Source organism: Planococcus citri, chromosome 4 (genome assembly GCF_950023065.1).
Source record: "Planococcus citri chromosome 4, ihPlaCitr1.1, whole genome shotgun sequence".
In the NCBI taxonomy this organism is placed as follows: domain Eukaryota; kingdom Metazoa; phylum Arthropoda; class Insecta; order Hemiptera; family Pseudococcidae; genus Planococcus; species Planococcus citri.
This window is the reverse complement of record NC_088680.1, coordinates 44,381,495-44,404,999: the sequence shown is the minus strand read 5'-3', so window position 1 is coordinate 44,404,999 and position 23,505 is coordinate 44,381,495. Positions and strand designations below refer to the sequence as shown.

The following is a 23,505-nucleotide window of genomic DNA, read 5'->3' as shown; positions in this document are numbered from 1 at the left end:
AAAACAAAAACAAATCAAAAGTCATGTCAGTCATATTGTTATGAGTAATGAATTCATTTTTGATTAATCTGTTTTGATTGAATGAGTGATTGATCAACGATCATAAAGTAATTTTGATTTTTTATACTTTTCAAAGTTTCGAGTTTCAACATCCAACTTACGAATGTTTTCCATTTTGTAAATTAAATTTTTCGTTCCAATTTTTGAAAAATGATTAATTGATTGATAATATCGAGCATCGAGCTACTTCTTCTTTAGTCTCTCCAATAAAAATAGAAGAAAAGCTTCAGCATCAGCAACGTTTGCTAATTCAACTTGCTTGAGAGTCGAGACTTGGCGAATTTCAATTTACGTTCTGTCCATTGTGGAATGAATAATTAATTATATTCGATTCCAAAATTTCTAATAATATCGCATATCGCATTGAATTGAAGTCATCTTCTGGAGTCTGGACAATATTGGCTTGGTGCACGGAAGCAAAATTGCAATTAGCTTCTTTAAAACAAAAAAAAAAATCAGTCTGCTGCTCTGATTTCCAATATTGGGAAAACTTACAGAATTGGGTTAAATTTCAAATGGCAATCCCATTTTTGCAAGTTCGAGTGGTTTTCTTGCAAGGCATTATTCATAACCTTTCATTTTACTTACTGCGATGAAGATCGAGGATCAAGTAAATTCTACACGATCCGATCAACGGCTACTGAAGCTGAAAACTACACCGACGATATATTTTCGTAAACAGCTTTATTCAAAACTTGTTATTTACAAGTGTTATACGCAATTAATACTACAAATTAATCATAAATAAAAACTGAGAAATATATACAAAAAAGATCATATCTTACATGAAAAATAGTAAAGAAAGGGAGAGAAAGAAAAGAGATGAGGAAATAAAACGATTGTTTCGCACTACCCTAGAAATATATATAATCTATAGTTTACAATTTGTTCAATAAATTAGGCTGCGATACATTCCTTATTCGTAACAAACCCATAACCCCAACATGGTAGACTGGTTAAAAAATAAAAATAAAATTTCAACGCGTAAAAAAGCAACACAAACGAACCTCGAGAACCGATCCTAGTTTTTAAATCAGTAATTTGAAAACGACGGACAATCCTACGAGTTTTTTTTTCTGAATACACACACGTACAACAATAACGAAAAAAGAAAAAAAAATCATTAGCAACGTCGCCAGTACACGGTTCGATAATTCAAAATACGATTAAAATTCATAAACGTTTTAAAAATGGTAAATTTTGTGCTTAAAACCTCTTTTTTTATAATATTGCACAGCTTCGAAGCGAAAATTCGTTTTTTTCCTTTCTTCGCACGCAGCTAGAAAATAAAAAAAATCTTTTAAAATACATAATACATAAGAAAAACAAAACAAAAGAAAATAATAAAGAAAACGCAACGTGTAAACGACAACAAAACAGAAAGAAAATTCTAACAAATACATATTTAAAAAGTCCGATAAAATTATTACTCGTATAAAATTACGATACAAAAATAATACGTACGATCGTGCTACCAGAGAAACAAAAAAAAATCAAAAAAAAAATAAAGAACAATTGATTAATTTCGTTCAATTTTTCTATCAAGAAATCCCCGCATATACGATACCGTATACCATAAATATTTTATCTTCTGTAGCAGATACTGAAAATACTATACATCGCCTCATATACACGCTTTTATAATATCGAATTCGCCCCTTTAAAAAAAAAAAATAATAAATACATCGTACCATCTAGAACGCTTGAATGAAATGTATACATTTAAAAATATAAATAAACCATGAAATAGAAAATACAGGGACGAAAAGGAGAGAGAAACACTACTTAAAAATGTGGTTAATATTACACACGCACGCACGCACACTCAGACAAACATACAACAAATTCAATACACGTACAAAACATTTAAAGGATGCTTCGATCCTACAAAATACAGTATAATTATCGTAACATATCCTTTCTTCGTTTCGAGAATGATTATCACAGTACAAAAAAGAAGTGGCAATAGGCAGTGACTCGTAACAGTCATAATATTCTTAGGCATGTTACGCCACTAAGTAATCCGCGTATAATATCTATGTAGTACTCGTTAAAGTTCTCCTCCGATATTTCACGCTTCGTCTTCCGATTCTGCAACATGAAAAAAAAAGTCACATCGGTTAGAAATCATCATCACTACAGTTCAACGTCCACCGTTTAATACTAAACTTAAGCTTTTAGAAACTATACGAACCGGCATTATTATGGTTTTGATTTGCAGCAAAGTCAGCATTGGCATTTGCATTCACATGATTCGCGTGATTCGCATGAATCGGATGTATTTGTAATGGAGGAAAATTATTGGGATTATGTTGAGGAGGATGGTTGTTAGGTTCATCCGCCGAACTGTTATAATTTAGGAAGTCCCAAATCAATATCGTATCATCGTGAGAAGAACTGACAATTTGAAAGTCGTCAAATTGTAATCTGAATACACGTCCAGTGTGTTCCTGCGAATGAGCCAACAAAAAGAAAAACACAAACAAAATATGAAATACATCATTGGAACGTTAACGATTAAACCTTCACCCCTCCGAGCGAGGCAAAGGACGCAGCTTTTTATTTGTATACTTACGACTAAAGTTCGTAAACATAACGATGACGCTGGAGTTCGTGGATCAAGTGCGGCCGTTAAATTCCATACTTTAATTTTACTGCAAACGAAAGGAAACACAAAATTATCATAAATTGGAATAACGATTCAAATTCAATACCCCCGAGTGATGAAATGAACGAGCCAAAATGGTCAGTTACACGAGGTATCAAGACTTCTCACTAACCTCCGGTGGAAAAATCACAAACCCATCCCAGCCAATTCATCTTACACATACCACAATCACATTCGTCATTTCAAAAATATGAAACGAGACTTGCCTGACGTAACAACGGACCATTTTGACTACATTCCACTTCACTATTACAGAAAATCGAACTTACCCGTCGTAAGCTCCACTAACGATACGTTTCTTATCGAACCTAATACATCTGACTAATTCTTCGTGTCCTTCCAAGACTCGTAAACAAATACCATATTCGATATCCCATAAACGAATAGAATTATCGGAGCTGCCGCTAACGATCAAACGATCTTTGTACTGCAGACAAGCGATTCCGCGCCTGTGGCCGTTCAACGTGCGAATGAATTCGCACGACGTCGTATTCCACACTTTGATAGTTCTATCGCCGGACGCCGATACGATATATTTATCATCGAAATCTACAACGTTGACGGCTGCTCTATGGCCTAACAATACTCTACGAAGTATTATTTCAGTCGGAGACGCCATGTCCCATACAGCTATCGATCTATCCTGTAATACGAGCCAAAAAAATGACCGAAATTAGCGTCATATCGTATCAATATTATACAGTAGACATCTACAAAGCTAGAGTAACCAACCTTAGAACAGGTAACCATCATATCGTTTGAAAAACGTAAATGTAAAACTGCTTCGCAATGATGAATTATCGTGTTAATCATCTCACCAGACTTTACACCCCATACTCTAACTGTGCTATCGCTGGAACCGCTAATTATCACGTTATCATCGTACTGCAAACACAGCACTGAACCGGTGTGGCCAGTTAACACCTTAGAGAGAAAAAAATAATGCAATTTTTAGTTAAAATGTCTGCGAGACGATCGCCACTTCGAGATGTACTTCTTATTCGATTAATTTAACCAGCTTCTCACTTTGGTACACATTAAATTGTTCCTATCCCATATTTTAATAGTATTATCTCTGAGACCGGAAACTATTTTATTATCGTCGTACTGTAGGCAATATACGCCTTTTGAATTTTCAGATCTACAATTTATCCTTTGTAATAGAAATTTACCATTTGCCCAGTTTTCTTCTATCGTCTGTAACAAAAACACATACGCAGTTTAGCAACACACCTATTTCAATTTCTTCACTCCGTATTAGTCTTCTCGTACTTACTTCGATATCTTTTAATATTTTAGGAAATAATGCTCTATATGAAAAGTGTTCGAGATGCTGTTGTCCTGGTTTAGGTTTAAATAGAAACCGTATCCTGTAAAACGATAAAATTAAATTAACATTTTCGGTAACAAAAACGAAAAAATCATTGTATTGGCTTAGGCCTAGAAAGCATACTAACCAGCCTCTTCGTTCAGCTAAACCTCTCCATAACATATCGGTTTTGACTTTTCTTTCTATTAATTTCTTCCACAGCATACCTTCGGATATAACTCGACGCCATTCTTTGCATACAAGCTCTGCTTGATTTAACGATTCGGAGTCTAAATACGATAGTATATTTTCGGCTACGTGATCTAATCCTTTTTCTGCGAACAAACGTCGAAAGAGTTAACAAGTTGATATACGTATTGTCACACAGTACGTAGGTTTTCATAACGTACACTCGACTTACTCGGTAATAAGGATATAAAATCTCTCTGCAGCATTGGTTTAAGGAAGGTATTTATGTGACCGTGCTGATAATGACACATCCGCGCTAGTAAGTTCTCAACGAATTCAATTTGATCTTGCTCGCTCCATTTTTCGAAATATTTAAGACATAATTCGCGCTCGGTCTGCGTAGCAGGAGGAGGCTCTTTTTTACGCGCTGTATCGTATATGATAGTCATTGGTGGTACAAACTGTAAACACACAAACACATATCATTATTAATTACAATCCGAAGCACGATAATCCCGAGGATCAACTTTCTAGTATATTTCATTTGTAATTAATAATCGGCGATTATCGCTAGCCATTCGACTATCGTATATTTTCGACAAACAACAGGGAAAAAATGACTAATGCAAAACGTACAATGGACAATGGAAGAATACTTGGCAAGTTTCAAGTTTCAACTCGACGACTCCATAGTAATTCGATTCGAAATAATCGTCTTAGGTATGAGAAAATATTATTAATAATTCGTTAATCGACCGTGTAACTTCCTAAACAAACTCTTCCGACCAATCACAAAGGTACCACAACGAATAATTGAATAAACTTTCGTATACGTTAACGACACACAACAACACGATATTGTATACACATCGGAATGCAGAGCAGTTGTTTCAAAAGAAGAATACAGATACACCACGACACTGAAGAAAATCAACACTCGGAAAATGAAATTCGAATAAACAAGTAGAAATTTACGAGAAATGAAAAAAACACAGAAGAGATTACATGCAAAATACACACAAAATCTCGATAAACTAAACTGGCGAGTCGCAGGCTCTCAAACGGTGAAAAAATGCAGCCGCTGTCGTGCTACTACAGCAGTACAGGAAAGACATGTATCTCTTCGAGCGGCCCTGCTGATTTCAAAACCGTCGGGTATGCCGTCCGTGAACTACAGAGCGCGCGCGAGTGTCGATCCTGACTTTACAGAAAAAACACGTCGTCGTCGCAACTTTGAACTTCCAAAACTTTTGAACGGTAAAGCTTAGAGTTTCGCGGAAAAAACCAGCGTGAATAGGATAAAATTCTGAACATTTTCACAGTTAAAAAACCATATTATGTGTTCGCTGAAAGTTTTGAGTAACGTTGACTCGAAGTTGTAAAAAGCAGCTGCATCAGTGTGATGTTTCATGTTTGAGACGTTACTCTGAATTTTCAGACTTCAGTGAACACGTAGGGTTTTCAAAATGTGAAAATGTTCAGAATTTCATCCTCTTCACGATGATCTTTCCCCCGAAGCTCTTAAATTCCCCGTTAAAAAGTTCTTGAAGTTCAAAGTGTTACAACTAGTCACACGTGATAAAATCTCACTTGGAACTCGAATTACTGACTCGAAATTTTCAATGACCATATTGGTCTTGTTTCTCTTTTATGAATTCAAAAAAAATCCCACACCAAGTCGTATACATACAATTTAAAATGAAATGAAAAGAAATGAGATGGCGAAAGATATAAATAATTTTGTTATGTTTAATAGTTTTATTGAGAGTCGAGACTCGAGAGGTGCCTAGCCACGTCAATTGGACCAAGAAATGGTAGGGGGGGGGGGGGTTCGGCGATTTTTTTGAAATTTTTCCTGCGGAAAGACCTATTGAAGGGATGACCAATGGCGCAAATCGCAGCCCTCTATCCCATTTTTAAAGGCAGCCAGGGGGTGTCAAAGTTTTCAGTGAACCTAAAATATCATCCATTTCTGCAGTGGATTACTCGATAACTGCGATACCTACCAAAATGGAACATTTTCCCATAGTTAGGGGGTTTGAAAGGCTTTTTGGTTCCTCAAAAATTCTGAAAAAAAATATATTACGGACAACTTTTCATGCTGAACAACATATTAAAAAATTAAGATGGTAACATGTTGCAAAGTTGATTTTAAAAAATTTAAAGTTTTTTTCGAAAAAATGCGATTTTTTGGTTTAAAACATGAAAAAAAGTTTTGATAGGTGAAGTTGACCCATTTGACCCCTATTTTTACGTATCTGTTGAAAAAGTTGAAAAAACCCTTTCACTCGATGAAATGAACTCATCACAAAAATGAAAAAAATCGAAATTCAAAAAAATTCAATTTTCAATTTCAGATATCAAAAAAAGTTAAAATTTATTCAGTTGTCTTATTTTGACCTCTTTCTGGTGTATTTCATGAAAAAGTTGATAAAAATTACACTCACAACAAAAAAATAAAAATTTGTTCATATTTTTTGAATTTTGATTTTTTTGTGAGGAGTTCATTTCATCGAGTGAAAGGGTTTTTTTCAACATTTTCAGCAGATACGTAAAATAGGGGTCAAATGGGTCAACTTCACCTATCAAAACTTTTTTTCATGTTTTAAATCAAAAAATCGCATTTTTTGCAAACTTTGAATTTTTTTAAATCAACTTTGCAACATGTTACCATCCCAATTTTGAAAAGTTGTCAATAATATATTTTTTTCAGAATTTTTGAGAGTCGGAACGATGTGAAAACTACGTTTCAAAACTTTTTGAGCTAATTTTTTGTACGAAAAAAAAGTGGCAACATTGATTTTTATGATATCGCCAAAAAGCCTTTCAAAACCCCTAACTATGGGAAAATGTTCCATTTTGGTAGGTATCGCGGTAATCGAGTAATCCACTGCTGAAATGGATGATATTTTAGGTTCACTGAAAACTTTGACACCCCCTGGCTGCCTTTAAAAATGGGCTAGAGGGCTGCGATTTGAGCCATTGGTCATCTCTTCAATAGGTCTTTCCGCAGGAAAAATTTCAAAAAAATCGCCGAACCCCCCTACCACTTCTTGGTCCAATTGACGTGGAATGACCCTTTAGTAAAATGACTTCGAGAGCGATTTGAAGTTTCTGGAGAGAAACTAATTTTTGATGAAGACTTCGGATTGGTTGGGAAATGGGGCCAATCGATTCATGGGTTCAACTTCAAGATGTCTTATTTCTGTCATTTCCTAAGTTTACAAAATATGGTCAGGGCTGAAAAATCGGATGAAAGAGCCATGAATGCAAACAACAGAAAATTATTCGATAAAAGTGAGCTCCAATTTTCGCTCAAGACCCCTCAAAAACGAATTCCTCACGCTCTATACTGATGAAAAAAATGTCATGACTGTGGTAAGTGTGGTACAGTACAATTTTGGTTATTTTCATCACCTAGGTAGGTACCTACTTTCATTTTTAATAGACATTGATTGATTTTTGAAGATGAATTCGAATTCAGCTATCGTTGAAAATGTACTCTCCTGTCAGGGAAAAAAGTTGGTGTGTTTCAATATAAAATTTTCGTTCAGTATCATGATTTAGACGTTACGTCCTAATTTGTCAATGAAAAGTGAAAACACCAATTTTGTGTTTTTTTTTGAGAAATTAAGTTCAAATTTGGGATTTCTTTCGTTGGACAGACAATAGTCACATAGTGTTTCTATTGCATGCAGTCATGCACTAAGGCTATGGTCACGACCAGTGCGACCACAAAACAGAACGATCACCTGGATTGGAAAATCAATGTTGCCACTCGACATAATGAAAAAAAATAACTACGAACTTTTCCGTACATTCCACCACTTTACGTGCTTTATCGTACATTACAATCGCACACAAACGCATTCAAAAATAATGCCAACAATTAGACACGAATTACTCGAGTACCTACAGTACCTACTAAAGAGCCGAGTAACAAGTTTCAAACAGCTGTTTACGTCTTTTAACGTTCGCAAATAACGTTTTTTTTTCTTCTTATTTTTTATTAGTTTTTATTTACACGCTGCTGTTGTTACTCTTTTACATTAACATTACGATACCAGTAATTCTCACATACTCTCTCTTTATCTGTCTCTGTTTCTGGTACTTCTACTCGTTTCCCTCCCACAAGAGCTTATCGAGATGTAGGTAATTGAATAAATCAAATAAGTGCAAAGAAATGATATGAAATTTTTAATGTGTACGAAGTCGAATTAATTTTTGGTATAATTATTCTGTTTATTATTTATACTTTCAATTCGTATATACTCCTCTTCTCATCATGGTTCAATAAGTATGCTAGGCTAGGTAACATGTGTAATGTGTACCTAATTCGACTACCGAATCGAGTGTGATTTAATTTATCTTCTTTTTTTTTTCCTCAACCAAAGTGAATGTAATTAACAACACGAGTGATTTTCTGTTTTACAAACTCATAGAACGTAGTACGTACCAGCCTATGTTACCTACGTATTTTAAAAGTGTGAAAAATTGGATCTCAATCTCAATACAAAAAAATCGAACAAATTCTTCATTCATTGCCATAACTTTTTTTCATCATAATTCGTTGAAGGATAAGTAGGTATACCAGTATGGTAATCCACAAAACATGGATGCAAAATAAAAATCAAAACGTGTTGTAAATTAAATTCGCACATTGGTGTTATGGAATTTGCCATTTGCCAATTTGCGTAGAAAATTAATTGGATCCAAATCAGAGACACACTGTAACTAAACTACATATCAATCTCTTTTATGTATGTACTTTATTTTTAACAGAACTTCTTGGATGTTCTACATTAATTTTAAAATGTCATGCTATCAAAGTTCAACTTATGGGAAAAAAACTTGAATATAATAATGGAAATTTCCGAATTTTTCGAAAATTTTTTAGAGTAAATAAAACTTTCAACTTGATTGGTCATTTTGAAGTTTGAAGCTTTTAACAATCATATACATTTTTTTAAATTTCTTATTTTTTGACTTTTTTACTTTTTTTCAATTTTTTCATTAAAAAAATCTTCTATTTTCCAACACTTGAGACAAATTTTCTCGGACACATTTTGGGTGTTCTGTTCAATTTTGATTTCAATTTTCTAATTTTTTATTTTTCTTATTTTTTTTTTATTTTGATTCATTTCTGTATTCTTTATTTATTTTTTCAAATTAAAAAAATTTTCAATGCCTCTTTGATTTTTATGTTTTTTGTACATTTCTTATCTTCAATTAGAAATATTCAGTATCATTTCGTCAGGAATTACGAGTTCTTGAATCTTTTAAAACTACTTCAGAATATTATTTTCATTTTTCTTCAATTTTCAAAACTTCTCACTCATAAATATTCGATTCATTTCAAATTCAAATAATTTGCAGACATTCGTTTTGCTAACTTAAGGTGAGGTCCTCATAGTCACAACAATTCCACTTTTCTTAAGCATCAAGCAAAAACCCAAGGTGTGAAAATTTTTCGCCTTTTTTAGGTAATTAGAGTCTCTCCTTTTCTCTTGTCTTCCATTTTCCCAGGGGGGGGGCGTTGATTGAGAGATATAGAAAAGCAAAAATAATTTTCTCAATCTTAAAATCTGAATAGATCCTCTCACCACATCTAAAATAAAGAAAAGAATAACAGTCTACAATTCGAAAATTTCGCTCCCTTCGTGCTCTACCATTTTGTAACCTGTCATTTTCCATTCAATTGATGATTACACTCATCAGCAGGTATCAATGCCACATACACAATCGCACAATCGAATGAAAAAAAAACTGAACTCAAATTCACCGTCGTCGTTGGTTTGATGCTCCAAGTATAATTATGGTGGAAATTACGCGCAATTCATAACACTAAAAACCCATATTATGTAAAGGGAATGATTAGCCAAACCTGAATGAATAGGTGACGGGTAAATTCATCCGAAAATACCTAGTTCCACCTAAGTATCTCGCTCAGTAATGTACGAAAAGATTGCAGCTACTGTAGAGAATTACGCCAAATAAGTAGATAAAAATACTCGTTTAAGTATTCACCAACAACTATTCGACTACAATGCAATTGCGTGAATAATTCGACGATTAAAAAATGAAAAAAAAGGTATGAAAGAGCAAAGAGAGGGCATCGCACAGAGCAAGACATTTCGTTAACCATGTACGTGAATAGGGCGACCTTCATGAACCTGTTCAGGTGGTATATACGGCGCAGGACGACGATAGTAGCAAAGCAACTCGCGTTCAATCTTCGGTGTCCATTTTTATACTATATAGGATTTTGATTAATGGCCGTAGTAATAGATTAAAAAAGACTCGGTTATTAGGTGTTTTTCTGTCTTGCCTTCTTCTTATAAAGCAAAAACTAAGGTATAGTCGTTCACCTGTGATCAATACTAGGTAGTAGTGGTGTACTCTTTTACGCTGTTTTACCATGAATTGAGTTGGTACTTGAAGGTGTAATGAACTGAACTTGGATGTATAACACTATGAACTGTGGATATAAGAGTTGAAAGATCAAGACTGGCTAAACATTAGACCAAAATAACACCCGCATCTGAGAACCAAAACCCAAAATCTGACCAAAATTTCCAATCTAGATCTAAGACTCGGAATCCAAGAAGAAATCGAATCCAAATCTGCTGTAATTAGAGATTAGGATCGACTGATCAACATCATGTCTAACTTTGTATGCATAATTGGGTGTACCACAACAGGTTGCTGACTATTGATCCAAATTATGGAAATTTGGATGACCCAAACATACCTCTTCAGGCTATTGGCACCAAGCACTTGGCAAAGAAACATCAAGAAACACAGGTCCAGGCGATGAACCGCAATATGATGACCTTGTCGTCATTCGACACCGCCAATACAGCTACTCGTCGCGATGCGATACGATGTTCGTCGAACCGTGAATCATCGTGTGCGAGACGCACAGGCACATGTACTGCTGGTGCTGCCATGCCAGTGCCATCGATGGAAGAAAATTCATCGAATGAGATGAGCTCATTGATGGCTGTGGTTACAGACATCTAAACAGCTTCACAGACATCTACTGGGTCAGCGTGGGGGCGGACAATCTGCAGCCTATGCTACAAAACACTTAAGGATATGGTTGTTGCTGCATCTAGCTATTTACTTTACGACTTCTTCTTTTGCCAGAGTTTGAAATTTCCAAGTGAATGATAGAAGGACTAATTTTGTTTGGTTACTAAAGGAAGGATCACATCAGAAACCTATCATCCAAGGTGCTGGAAATATCATGAAAGATTCTATGCGCTAATCTACACGATCCTTTCTTTCAAAAAAAGAAAAAAAACTTGACTCGTAAATACATAATGTGCTCGAAAGTTGGCCGTTGATCGCGAAGCAATATTGACAGAAAAAAAAGAAAAGACCTTGTCCACGCCACGCGAGTATTACCAACAGGAAACCCTGCAAGTGGTAGGTTCACGTGCATAATTGCATAAGTCATAATCATAACGTTAACTACGTGACCAATTTTATATGAGACGAACCTTTTTTTAGAAAACGCCAATACTAACTTGACGACATATAAAACATTTTTTTAAAGAAGCAAGACTTTATGAGCATTACAGGCATCAGTTTGATAAAATTCCTTGATCAAAACAAAGTTGTTTCTCTAATTTTGAGAATGTTGACTGCAGACTGCGCAATTCTGCTGATTATTTTGCATATCTCTCATATCTTCCACAAATTCTACATTGCCTTTCTTCATCTCTATGCATTTTCCTCATGCAAGGCCAAGCTCAATCAACAGATACCATTGACTGAGTAGCAATGCTAAGTCCATAACCTTAACCCAAGGTCTGTAGTCTGTACATTGCAACCACACTGTATTTATTTCAGAAATTAAATAGTGTTTCTTGGGACTTGGATCATTCCAATTTCCATATCAATTCAAATCAGGACCACTTAAAAAACACAGTGAGGAAGAAGTATGTTGGGCCTTGGGCCCATAACCCAAAAGTTCATATTTCATAGGTAGATTCAACATTGCAACAATGCTATATATTTTGGGTAGCTGTCCTTCCTTGAGACTTGAATCATTCCATGCCAATTCCAAATTCATTTTGGACCAATAAAAAAGCAAAGTGAGGAAGATGAGAACTGTTGGGCCCATAACCCAGACGTTCAATCATACTTCACAGGTAGATTGCAACAATGCTGTTATGCTGTATTTTGGGTAGCTCCAAACCAAATTCACTTAGGACCAATAAAAAAGCGAAGTGAGGAAGATGAGGTATGTTATGTTGGGCCCATAACCCAGAAATTCATCATCATTATCATACTTCATGGGTAGATTGCAACAATGCTACAAATTTTGGGTAGCTATCCTTCTTTGAGACTCGAATCATTTCATGCCAATTCCAAATTCGTTTAGGACCAATAAAAAACCAAGCGAGGAAGAGGAGGTATGCTGGGCCCATCATTCAGAGGTTCATAAATTGCAACCAAACTGTATATTTTGGGTTTGGATAGTCATCCTTTCTCCAGGCTTTGATCATTCCATCACAATTTATTTTATTTGGAACTAATAAAAGAGCACAGTGGGAAACACGAGATAGGTCCATAGATCACAACCATGCTTTACATTTTGGCAGAGCTGCTAACCCAAAAGGAATTGGATAATTCAAATTTGATACACTCACAGGTTGAGATCCATTTTGGGTTTACACAAAAATTCTATTGTTTCAAGTAGGGTTTTGGGTTTGGGTTCCAGAAATAAAATTTCAATGAAATTGTTTTGGTTCCAGGTTCCCTGCATTTAGGGTAAGTAGCCATCTATTGGGACTTGGGATCATTCCATACCAATTCATTCAGGAGTTCAGGACTGATAAGAGCTGGGTGGTGCAGATGAAACAGGCTGGGCCCATAACCATCAGATCCACAAATTACAAAATTCTATTGTTTCAAGTAGGGTTTTGGTTTTGGGTTCCAGAAAAAAGATTTCAATTTCATTCAGGTTAGATTGGATCGAAATTGTTTTGGTTCCAGGTTCCTTGCATTTTGGGTGGGTAGCCCTCCATTGGGATTTGGGATCATTCCAAACCAATTCATTCAGGAGTTCAAAAGTCAAAACTAATAAGAGCTGGGTGGTGCAGATGAAACAGGCTAGGCCCATAACCCTCACATCCAGAGATTACAAAATTATTCTATTGTTTCAGACAGGGTTTTGGTTTTGGGTTCCAAAAAAAAGATTTCAATTTCATTCAGGTTGAAATTTAAGCCTGCATTAGTGCATTGCCATCCATTGGGACTTGGGATCATTCCATACCAATTCATTCAGGAGTTTGAGACTAATAAGAGCTGGGTGGTGCAGATGAAACATGCTTGGCCCATAACCCTCAGATGCACAGATTGCAACCAGGATAAATCCATATAAGTTGACTCAAGAATTAGTTTGGCATTATCATCTTCTCTGGTTATTTATGACTCCAGTATGAGCAATTGAGCATTGAGCAATGCTTACACAATAGGAATTTTAAACCCCGCGAGGCTGCTTGCTAACAGAAGTCAGAATTTCGAGGAAATTGGAAATGTAATGTGGCACATCATTTGTTAGGATTTCTAGGGCGTCAAGTTTGAATATCTAATCAGTTTACCTTCTCCATTGTCTTGTCAACAGAGATCCCTTTCTTTTGCCAAAAATTTGCATTATTTCATCACTTTCAAAGCAACTCCTCGGCAGATAAGTAAGCGTTATAGTTTTCAGAACTTTTCAGCGTGCCTCAATAATTACAACTTTTAACCTACCTTTTCTTTAACTTATATAAAATGTCGCAAAACGGAAAACGATACGCGTGCTATTCAACATTTTTCAAGGTCTGTATCTCCGCTGAGAAAGCTCGCTGTAATGTTTTCTTTTCTCTCTCTGTCTACCTCTTTCTCTCTTTATTAAAAGCGCCGAGAAAACTTTTTAATAAACGTTTAGTAGGTAGTTCTACGATATAATCGTGCGCTTCTTGTAATACATAGGTATAGAGGCAGAGGCTAAAGGTACACAACGACGACGACGTCGACTCTACATTCGTCATCTCTTGTACACAAAAAGGTAAACACAATGGCAAGAAGGTTACGACGACACGACGAGTTTGAGGTATTACGAGTAAGATATTGGAAAGTTGGAAAAATGAGGTCAACATCGCAGCCGTCGTCGATGTCGTCGGTTGCCGCGTTAATGGAAATTCTCTTAATGTTTTTCGGCTGCGAGGTATTTTTCCTGCTTTTTTTTTGCCAAATTGAAATGATACGAATTTTTTCCCCGGTATCTTTTTTTACGCGTACAACCCTTTTCATCGGCTATGTAACCGGCATCGCAAAGAAATTTTCATCGATGATGGAAGAAGGGTAAAGAGTAAAGAATAAAAAATTTTTCCTGGTATGTCACCACTTCTGGGTTGAATTGGCGCCGTCGTCGCCGCCGGAAGCATTAATTGAATAGCGTTTAAAATAATTATTAAAATGAATTTTATTCTGGTCAATTTTTTCCCTCATAATGGCAATAAAAAGGATAAAGGACAAAAAAGAATTTCTAAGCAATTTACGTTGATGGATTAATTTCATTTTCTGAAGCTGTGGAAATTTTTTTTTTTTTGTTAAAAATCAGACGCAGCCCAAAATTTGTAAAGAGCCAAAATTTTACTAAATTGACCTAGAAAACTGAAATTGGATGCATACCTCTAGTAGTGACAAAATTGAAAACCACCTCAAAAAAACACATTTGACCACGCTGCAAATTTCAGCCCACTATATAGGTCAATTCGCGAGTGTAGTGTGATACAAAGTTTTTCAAAGTTACTTTGTTACATACTTGAAACAGATATACGAAGTAAACCGACTTTTCTTTTCTGGTATACCATTCTGACTGCCATAAATCTCAAACTACACGTTTACGTCACGACAGACGAACTTAGTCATTATAATCATCGTCGTCGTCGTCTTCGTCGTCGATTTAAAATAGAGACATTGAAATAAAAATGAGAGAGAGAGAGGTAGTCAGACAGAGATAGAAAAATGAAAAAAACGCTTCTTACACACGTTCGCGTAAAATATGTCAACGAAGAATAGGAAAAAAGCAACCGGCATCGCGTCAAGTTGCGGTTTTAATTACGATTACACGTCGTCGTCATCATCGTTATGATCACCGGACTCAATTGTTCGAGACTTCGAGTTGTTTTGGTTAAGTCGCGACTGGCGATGCAGTCTCCAAAACATCCATAAACAGGGTTAGAACACGAGTACGAGAGGCAGGCACTCAGGGCGTTGAACTATATCGCACCAGAGAGAGACAGAAGTTGAAAGAGAACATTGATCTTCATTCTCTCAAGACTACACTGCACAAACTTACGAACCTGAGGTAAAAGATTCGGCAATCCAGAGTCCAGGATAAGATAGGCAAGTTCTCTTCGACACAACCCACCCAAAAACTGCATCAGCAGGTGTGTTTGTGAGGGTGGAGTATAGAAGACGATGTAGCCGCGAACACAATATCCTTTTCCAGTTTTCAGGCTCATACAACGGCGGCGGTTAAACCCAGTACTAGGGATGCGACTGCGACTATTTCATCTCGTAGTAGAGCAGTGATCTTCTCTCTGGTTGTATTGGCTGTGTTACATCATCGAAACCAGATTTATCACCATCATATTGGAATACTACCTATAGGCTGACTAGTGAGTTGTGAGGTTGGTTCTTTTTATAGTAGTAGGCACCAGCTCAGACTAGGTACATCTACATACCTACATATATACAATATCGTTTAAGATAGTACGTAAATCTCAGTTCGTTGTTTTCAATATCCCCCCCTCTGTCTGGATGATGCATCGAAACTCTCTCAGAAAAACTGGTACCGAGTGCACGAGGTACGCGAGTCGAGTACGACGACGATGAGTACATTACATACACATAGTACTATACGCTATATGCTATACATATAGTAACCTAACCGTGTAGGCGACGTATTGTTCAACCAGATCTCTATTGTCGGCTAATAACATCTTCTTCTCTTCTTCTATTGCGATTGCGACCGCTATAATAGTATTCGAAAAGCTGCGTGTGTTTGCTGTACACATCGTATAGATACAGATAGGTACGTAAACGTATAATACGAGTACGAGCATAGTCGACCAAATGCATCGAGAAACAGATTACTTCGTTCGTCATCATCAAACGAGATAAATAAGCAACTACATATAAAATAGAACCTACAACCTATGGGTTGAAATATTTTCAAACCTGAGAAAGGATCAAGTTCGAAAGAAACACGAACTCGAACAGTAGCGAACTAAAAGATGAGCTGGTAGAGATGAACTATGAGTAAGTAGGTATTTCGAAGAAACGTATAGGACAATCGCAATGATTTATATAAGACGCCAACAAAAATAAAATTGATTACAATATTACGTTTCGTTGAATGAAAAAAAAAAAAATCTCACCAAGATAAATCAAGACTATTTCTCTGATAATTTGAGAACAAAATTTTTTATCAAACCGAACACAGAAAAATAATTTACCTATCAGGAGTCGTACTCGTGATACGGTATTATTAGTTTCGTTACCAATTTTAGAGGAATTTCCAAATTAGCAAAATTAACTAACGAGAGAGGTATCCAAACTGGCTGCAAAATTCTTGAACCGGACACTGCTCATTCGAAAGACCATACAAAATTACTCACATCGCGCGACAAACTTTAGGCGCAGTGCATTTTTCGATTTATGGTAAATTTTGAAAAATGAAATTTGGGCCAAAAATGCGAAAAAATCTTAAAAAGCTTGAATTTGGAAATGTTTTTGAACCGTTTTGAGCAGATCTGAAGCCTCCAGCAGATTTTTAAAAATTGAGATTTCCACACAATATTACCCAATGAAACTTGAAAACTAAAATTTATTTTATTCACTCCGGTTTTGGAGCCCTCAGTCAAGATATTTTGTAAATTCCAAATTTTTGAAATGTGCCAGGAGGTTCCAAGATCGGTTTAGAATGTCCTTCAGCCGATTAAGCAGGGCGAAATTAGGTTATAAAATCAATTTTAGTTTTCCAACTTCACTGGGTAATATTTCGTGGAAATTCCAACTTTCAAAAATCTGCTGGAGGCTACAGAACTGCTCAAAATGCTTCAAGACTGTTTTCAATCAATTCGGGAGGTCGAAAATACGATATGTGCAAAAATTCAAATTTCTAGGCCAATTTAGTAAAGTTCTGATTTTTGCATTTTTGGCCCAAATTTGAATTTCAAAAATTCGCCAAAAATCGTAAAATGCTCTTTACCATTCGAACTTCGAGCTGATGATGTATTATTGCATGATTTTTCTTTCAAGTGCCAAAATTTTACCAAAAAAAAAATAATTAAAACATTAAAGAAGTGAAGTTATCAGACGGAAATTTCCCTATATGAATCTCCATACAGCGTTAGATTAATATTCGGGGGAAAGGAGGTAGAGGTGGAGAAATTTTTGAAAAAATGAACTCTTTAAAAAGAGAGAGCAGGAAATTTTTTCAAATCCCAATCACCAAAAAAGTAGATAAGGGTCGAAAAATATGCTATGAAAACAATGTCAGGATGTCCACTCATTCGTGGAAATGATTTTCCCTGACTTTTCCAGGTTTTCCAGACCATTTTTTCAATTTTCTATGCTTAACTCATACTTTATTTAATGAAGAAGTGAGGGGGGGGGGTAATTTTTTTCATACGCTTCTCTTTGAACTGGATACTTCTTCAAATATAAAAAACAGCCAAACTTTGATTATTAACTTTTCTAATTAAAATAAATAAATAAAACATGCATCAAGTTTGGCCAATTGATACAATATTCATATGGCTTAGAAAAATTTTTCATATCTTTTTTAGATTTTTGGAGGCCCCAAAAAAATGTGAAATTTGTTTATTTTAAAATAAGAAACAAACTAGCCCGAGCGAAGCGAGGGCAAGAACTTTTGAAAATTTTCATTTCGAGATGCCTAAAAACAAAGTTTTTTTTAAAACGAAAAGTTCATTTTTTTGTTTTTCAAATTTTAATATTGGAATGATGGAGAAAAGAGAACAGGCCAGAGCGAAGCGAAGGCGAAAGCTTCTAAAAATTTGCATTTTGATAGGAATAAAACGAGTTTTTTTTTATGTGAGACGAGTAGTTTTTTTTGACTTTTACAATTTTAGAATTTGAATGATGTTTTTTTTGAAGGAAGTCGATTTTCAAAAAGAAAACAGAACAGGCCCAAGGTAGGACGAAAGCTCTTGTAAATTTGTACTTCGAGATGCACAAAAACGATGCTTTTTTTCGTGAGAAGTTCATTTTTTAGTAATAAAACTTGATTTGTATTAGAAAAGAAAACAGCGAGGGAAAAAGCGTTTGAAAATTTGTGTTTTGAGAAGTAAAAAATAATGTTTTCCTTTCACCACAGGTCCTTATCCAAAATTTGCAACTGATCGGTTTTTTTTCAAATTCCAGGGATTTTGCATGAAAATTACGAAATTCCCTGACTTTTCCAGACCGACCAAATTCCCTGACTTTTCAGGGTTTTCCAGGCTTGTGGACACCCTGAATTATTGACTCATAAATCAAAGCTGAAATTTCAAAGGGATAGGGTTTGGAGCTCAAAATGAGGAAAAATTTTGGAAAAATACAGAATAGGTGCGAAAATCAGGTTTTCAGAGACCCTGATTCTCATTCTGACAACCGTTTGCTCCTAAAAAAAAAAAAAAAAAACCGTGAGATCCCCCAGAGAAAAAAAACAAAATTTCGAAAAATGAAATATGAAATGAAATATGGATGTCAAAATCTAGCTTCTCTAGCGAGCCGAATTTGACCTGATAGGCTTATACACTCCATCACTATAGGTAATTATTGGAATCGAGATGGGCGTGGATCTACTCACAAGATCTGTTTTGGGTCCCACGAGATAATTTTCAAAGGTTTTACGCGTATTTCAATGAAATTCGTTCAGATTTGGTTTGATGTTTTGGATTCAAGAGATTTGAGTGGGAATCACCTTGACCCAAGATTTGCGGTTGTTCAAAATTTTTGGTCGTGGGTGGGGGAGGGGGGGCTTGAAAAAGGCCAAAAAAAGTCCAAATATGAATTAATTGACAGGAAATCAAAAGTTGTACAATGTATCTAAAATTAAGCCTCCTAGAGCAATTCGGAGAGAAAAATGCGATTTTTTTTTTCAATTTGGAAATTGGGTCATGTCTCCTCTCCCCCTCTTCTATTTTACCAAATTAATCTACAAAACTGAAATTTGAAATGGCGTACTAGATAAGACTTTTGTAAGCTGCCTTTCAATCTCCTTGTTCTCTTCCCTCTTTCAGCAAAAAAAAAAAAAAAAAATGGATCTTTGCGCTCTTTCCAATTGTTTTTGTGAGACTTACTCGTATTTCTCTTCTCGAATTGATAATTTTCGAACCTTATCCCCTTCCCCAAGTGACCTGGAAGGTTAAAATTTAGCACGCAGATACTGGTACATTCAGGAAGAGTCTTACGTGCGTTTTTTGGGAGCTTGGACTTTCAAACGCCAAAAACTATCAATTTCCATGCGCTCAGCTTTCAAGCCCCTCCCCCTCTAAAAAATTCTAGGCTCATAAAAGTGCTTTTATTAAAAAAAAAAAAAAAAAAAAAAAAAACTGCAGCATGAATAAGTAATTATCAAACCAATATTTTGAAAAAAATTTATCTACTAAACGAGGCAAAAAGAATCAAAATTACCTCATCTATTCATACTCCCTCGCAGATTTAAACAAGGTAGGTAAGGTACAGTCGCGTATTTCATATTGAAAAGGTAGTCGCACATAAATTTATTATTCGATGACGTCACTTCCTTCTTGAAAACCTCAGTCAGTCTCATTTTTCAGTCCCTCAATCGATTATTTAAAAAAAGTAATCACGTTTTTGAATAAATTACAAGTCAGCAGAAATTCGATTTCTAACGAGAAGATGGAAAGAAGAGACAGGACAGTGGATTTTTTTTACCAAGAATAAACAAAAGATGGCAAAAATTTCAACTCCTCCAGCACATAAGCCTGGACTGGGCCACAAACACTGTGGAATTTTAATCAGTTTTCATTTTTTTTTTTTCAATTTCAAACTTGTACCTACATATTATTATCATCTGCTTTTAAAACAAGTTGAATGCCTCCTCTCAAAGTTCTTCGCATCAAAAAACTGAAAAGACAACCTTTACTCATCAAAAACTTGGAATCTGAAAATTCAGCGAAATATCAGCAGCTCGCTCAAGCATGAGAAAATTTCACACGGGTCATCTCACGCTATTTTGCTTCGGTTCTCATATCGCGAAACGATACCCTCTCGTAATATGGCAAAAAATTGACGCAATTTAAAATAATAAAATAGCTACCATTTATATGGCAACGGTATGCTTTTCGTACGCTGTAATCGTCCAGGCGAAACTAGTGAAAGTGTTATTTATCGCACGCACATAGTCGATAATTCGCTAAAACGCCATTATCGAGTAAAAGTGCGATCAAATTTAATGAAAAAAAAATAATAAATAAATAATAATTTATAGAATAGCTTATCGATTGGAAACAGCTTAACGTACGAGTACATGTGGTAGGTATTTGGCATCGATAATACCAAAAATACTCAATCAACATCTTCCCAATCCCAGTAGATAGGTAGGTACAGCTCCGGCCAAACGATAATTGTCGCGTTTTTCAAAATAAAAAAAGGGACAGGGGAGGTTTTTTTTGCACGCCCGACTCTTGATTAATTACCTGTGTCGACTCATTGCGACAATACATAGTCCCAACGATCGATGCTCGGTTTAATTTCCAAACGACATTCGACGGTATCTTTAATGATTTACTTAGCACGGTTTTCAATTTAAATGCGCTGGATTTCTCAAGGTTGTTCGGCGGTTCCTTCTAAATCCTTTGGCCGAATCCGTCTTGTAAACAGTTTTCATTTTAAGGGTGTATAAACAATATGCAAATATTGTCGAAGATTGGCGACGACGACTAAGACGCTTTCTGAGTAAGCAAAGTTGTGCTCTTTATACGACGATGATGAGAATTTAAGCGATACTGAGACGGATTGTACGGAGGGGAGGGGGATTGACGAGGTACATTTTTTCATATCGCGAGGAAATAGATTTTCTTGAGGGTGAATTTAATCCTAAATACGATACAGGCTTTTCGAGTATAATAATACCGGCTGAAGACGAGTCACAATTTTCAATACGTATCAAAATCCTTCGAACGAAATAGTTTGATTATTTTCGAATCTACATCGCTGAAAGAAAAGCGACAGGTTCTTAAAAAAATGTAATAAATTATCGTCAGTGATCGAGTACAATCGATTGAAACACTCGTGAAAGATCCATGCTGAGAATTAGGATCAGAAAAAACCTCATAAGAAAATTACATCGTCATGCATTTTTCTCAACAAAGTAATCTGACATCGGAAGGGGGTGTTTTTCTTTTATAATTCTCACACATTACGACAGATGATCGAGATTTTTGGCTTGAAATACCAACACACGACCTACGCATCGTTAATGCAGCAAATGCACGAAGCCTACAGAATCCTAGGCTACAGCAACATTTCAACTAAACGAATCCACCATTAAAATAAAACCTCGAATTTCGAAAAACACTTTACTTTCGATGAATTATTTGGTCATCGAAGTACAGAGAATTATCATCAACAGCAATTTCGGAAATCACCACTCGAATAAACTGATTACGAGCCTGCCTTATCATTGTGAACGGTATTAAAAAACAAATGGAAATTCAGTAGAAAGAAATGAAAACGTCATAGCAATGATTCAGGCTCCAACGATTTTAAAGACCAACGTCCTTTAAAAAAACGATGACAAATAGCATTAATAATAATGATCGAGCAATTATATCGATACAGCAGTAAAATACATCTATGTGCTAGTATAATATCGAGGTTCTTATCAACAATGCCAATGTGTTTCATAACATAGCTTATTAAAACAACTCCAGTTTTCGCTAACCATTGAGAAAATAATATTAACGAATTCCGAAATGGATAATTGGACGATAATACAGCTAACACAAAATACATTTCGGCAATTTGGCATAAGAAAAATATGGTGCAATGAAGCGTTCGAATTTATGAACAAACTGTGTGTATAAACATTCGAAGACATGTTTATTTACATATCATAACAACGTAACCGATACTTGACGGTACTTCATTATTTTACGTATATTCTTGAGGTAAAAAAACACAGACGAAATACAATCGATGTACTTATAGTAGTTTTACCGAACGAAACGAAAAACCAATACCTAATCAGTTCACATAAACTTGAACGACGAATTACTGGGGTTGTACGTACAAGTGGAGACAATGAATCGCCAATTTTACGAAGCGTCCTATTTCCACTGTTGGGTGTTTGAAAGGAAAACTTGAAAATGGTAATTTAATCAAAACTGAAGACACGAGAATGAATTATTAGTGATATATTCTAGGATGAATCAGAGAGTGTTACCTGAGTATTCGTTAATCCGTCTTCGACGATTTTGTCTGTTTCCATATTTACAACCGGATTACAATCGAACATACTGTGAATTTAAAACGAAAATTATGGTAGAAACTAAAACTTAATCATAGAAAAATTTGAAAAAAATAATGATTATCAAAAGTATCAAAATTTCTAATTTTTTTCATAACTTTCTAGACTCCGTTACATTATTATGATGTTTCTATCTATACTGTTAACACCAGAAAATAACATACGTCATCTAAACATACAAAATAACTTGTCACTGTTGAATAGGATCGGAGTTCAGGTGAAAATAATACCTTTATTTGTTTCAGCGTTCAACGATTTGATGGTTTTGAAACGTAGATGATTCGAAATTGAGTTATTTCACCTTTTCGAGTAGTTATCCGAGTTTTAAAATTCATTTGAACTAAATATCGACGAGAAAAATTGTGAAACCTACTTGATAAATTTTATCATTCGCCTCGTGGTAGAATAATGAACCTAAATCAGAGCCCGGTGTGATGTTGAAAATTCCATCTGTATGTAGCGCTTCTGTGGTCGAGCTAGGAACTATTTTTGAAACAAAACACGGCGTTTTCGTAAAATTTGAAGTCATTTTGATTTTGTGATTCCAAAATCCGAAAGTTCAAATTTCCTAATTCCTAAAATTGTTTCATCCCTCAACCTCTTGACAAAATGAATATTTACTAAACAATTTTGATATTTTCAGAGCCACTGCACTTTCTCGGAAACGAATCTACAATTTTGTACTGGATTCAGAACCCCATTCCCTCCCAA

At 35.4% G+C, this 23,505-nt stretch overlaps 1 protein-coding gene across 4 annotated transcripts; it reads right to left on the bottom strand.

The window, feature by feature from the left end:
- Positions 1-727: 727 nt before the first annotated feature.
- On the bottom strand, positions 728-23,184 carry slmb (beta-transducin repeat containing E3 ubiquitin protein ligase slmb). 4 transcript variants are annotated; one of them, XM_065363137.1, is made up of 11 exons: positions 23,025-23,184; positions 22,711-22,783; positions 4,459-4,687; positions 4,186-4,372; positions 4,005-4,098; positions 3,755-3,925; positions 3,461-3,652; positions 2,998-3,371; positions 2,636-2,714; positions 2,255-2,522; positions 728-2,151 (listed from the first exon to the last, which is right to left on the bottom strand). In XM_065363137.1, exons 2-11 carry the CDS (start codon positions 22,780-22,782, stop codon positions 2,132-2,134), a joined length of 1,686 nt encoding a protein of 561 aa, XP_065219209.1. In that variant the 5' UTR covers position 22,783; positions 23,025-23,184; the 3' UTR covers positions 728-2,131. The 4 variants fall into 4 exon arrangements, with proteins under 4 accessions (XP_065219209.1, XP_065219208.1, XP_065219210.1 ...); XM_065363136.1 differs by lacking the exon at positions 23,025-23,184 and adding an exon at positions 22,959-22,978; XM_065363138.1 differs by lacking the exon at positions 23,025-23,184 and adding an exon at positions 22,959-22,978 and having other exon boundaries at positions 2,255-2,510.
- Between the last annotated feature and the right edge of the window lie 321 nt (positions 23,185-23,505).

Excerpts from the sequence above, each read along its gene's own strand:
- slmb (XM_065363136.1), bottom strand. Across the intron at positions 3,372-3,460 it reads TGATGGTTACCTGTTCTAAG|GATAGATCGATAGCTGTATG; the intron begins GTTGGTTACTCT and ends CTCGTATTACAG. Across the intron at positions 2,523-2,635 it reads TATGTTTACGAACTTTAGTC|GCTCATTCGCAGGAACACAC; the intron begins GTAAGTATACAA and ends TTCTTTTTGTTG.